This window comes from Gekko japonicus, unplaced genomic scaffold (genome assembly GCF_001447785.1).
Source record: "Gekko japonicus isolate JY-2015 unplaced genomic scaffold, Gekko_japonicus_V1.1 scaffold2017, whole genome shotgun sequence".
NCBI classification, from domain to species: Eukaryota; Metazoa; Chordata; class Lepidosauria; order Squamata; family Gekkonidae; genus Gekko; species Gekko japonicus.
The window spans coordinates 45,374-46,409 of record NW_015163662.1 but is presented as its reverse complement, the minus strand read 5'-3'; the positions used below and the strand labels follow the sequence as shown (position 1 = coordinate 46,409).

Here is a 1,036-nt window from a genome sequence, read left to right as displayed (position 1 = left end):
CCCCCTCCATAAGCCACCTTCCTCTCCCGCCTTCTTTGCCCTTTGCCACCACTGCCTAAGGGTGCCCCATCATACCTCCACCCTAATTTCCTAAGAACATATCACACTTCCCTCTAGTAATTTTGCAAAGACAGACTTCCTGGAAAGAAAAAGCACCCTCCGCCATCTTTTGGAAAAGGATACTGGTCACATAGTTGAAAAAGTTTTCATACTGGAAGTTTCCCTGTTGGCAGATTTTGTTGATTGCTTTCAAGAACAAGTTTTCACCTCTTGGCCATTCATGCTGGAGTAAGACAATCACGTGACCCAGTGCCATGTCATCTCGGTGGTCTGTGAAAGCTCTCGGCTGCTGGGAAGGAAAGAAGGAAGGAAGGACACAGGAGGTTCCAAGAAGCCCCGCTTCAGTATTCTACAGGGGGGAGAGGCATTTCTTTAGAAGCCGCCAGGTGATGGCATCCAAGATGGCTCCCCTCCTTGGCTGGCTTCATTAGGAAGAGGAAATGCCGGCTCCTGAGCAGGGCTCCGTGGCAGCCTGAGAGCCCGGCTCCCGGAGGGAGGGAGGGAAGAGCCAAGACACCACGAGGGACCCCTCCCCTACACGGTCCTCTGGGCCCTGTGGTCTTCCAGACAAGGAGGGGACCCCTTGGCCACTCATTCTCAAGGCTTGCTGAGAGGGGGAAGAAAGGCTCAGGGATCTGTGCAACACCCACTTGAAGGCTCCGGAGCAGGAGTCTTCATCTCCCTCATCCAATAAGGGGAGTCAGTGTTGCGTTGTCAGGGGAAGGGGGGGGAGGGGGCATCTCAGGCTACAGCAGGGCAGACCCTTCCTGGCTCCCCCCAGGCTCTCTCTCGGCCCCGGCGCCTCATTCGTGCACAAATATCCTAGTCCTCAAGGGGGAAAATCCAAAGAGGCCATCTTTATTCAGGGCAAGTGGAATCAGAAAACCCCGACGATCCTTGCGCAGGCATGGCACAAGTGAGCGCCAGCCGCTCTCTGCTCCCGCCCTCCAAAAGGAGAAGGATATGGAGTTCTTGG

General features: G+C 55.1%; 1 protein-coding gene across 1 annotated transcript in view; it reads right to left on the bottom strand.

The window, feature by feature from the left end:
- The window catches only part of INTS10 (integrator complex subunit 10), a 47,573-nt gene that overhangs the window by 7,082 nt on the left and 39,455 nt on the right, over window positions 1-1,036 (bottom strand). The window contains 1 exon segment of the mRNA XM_015407732.1: window positions 184-346. Coding sequence (XP_015263218.1) covers window positions 184-346 — 163 coding nt within the window.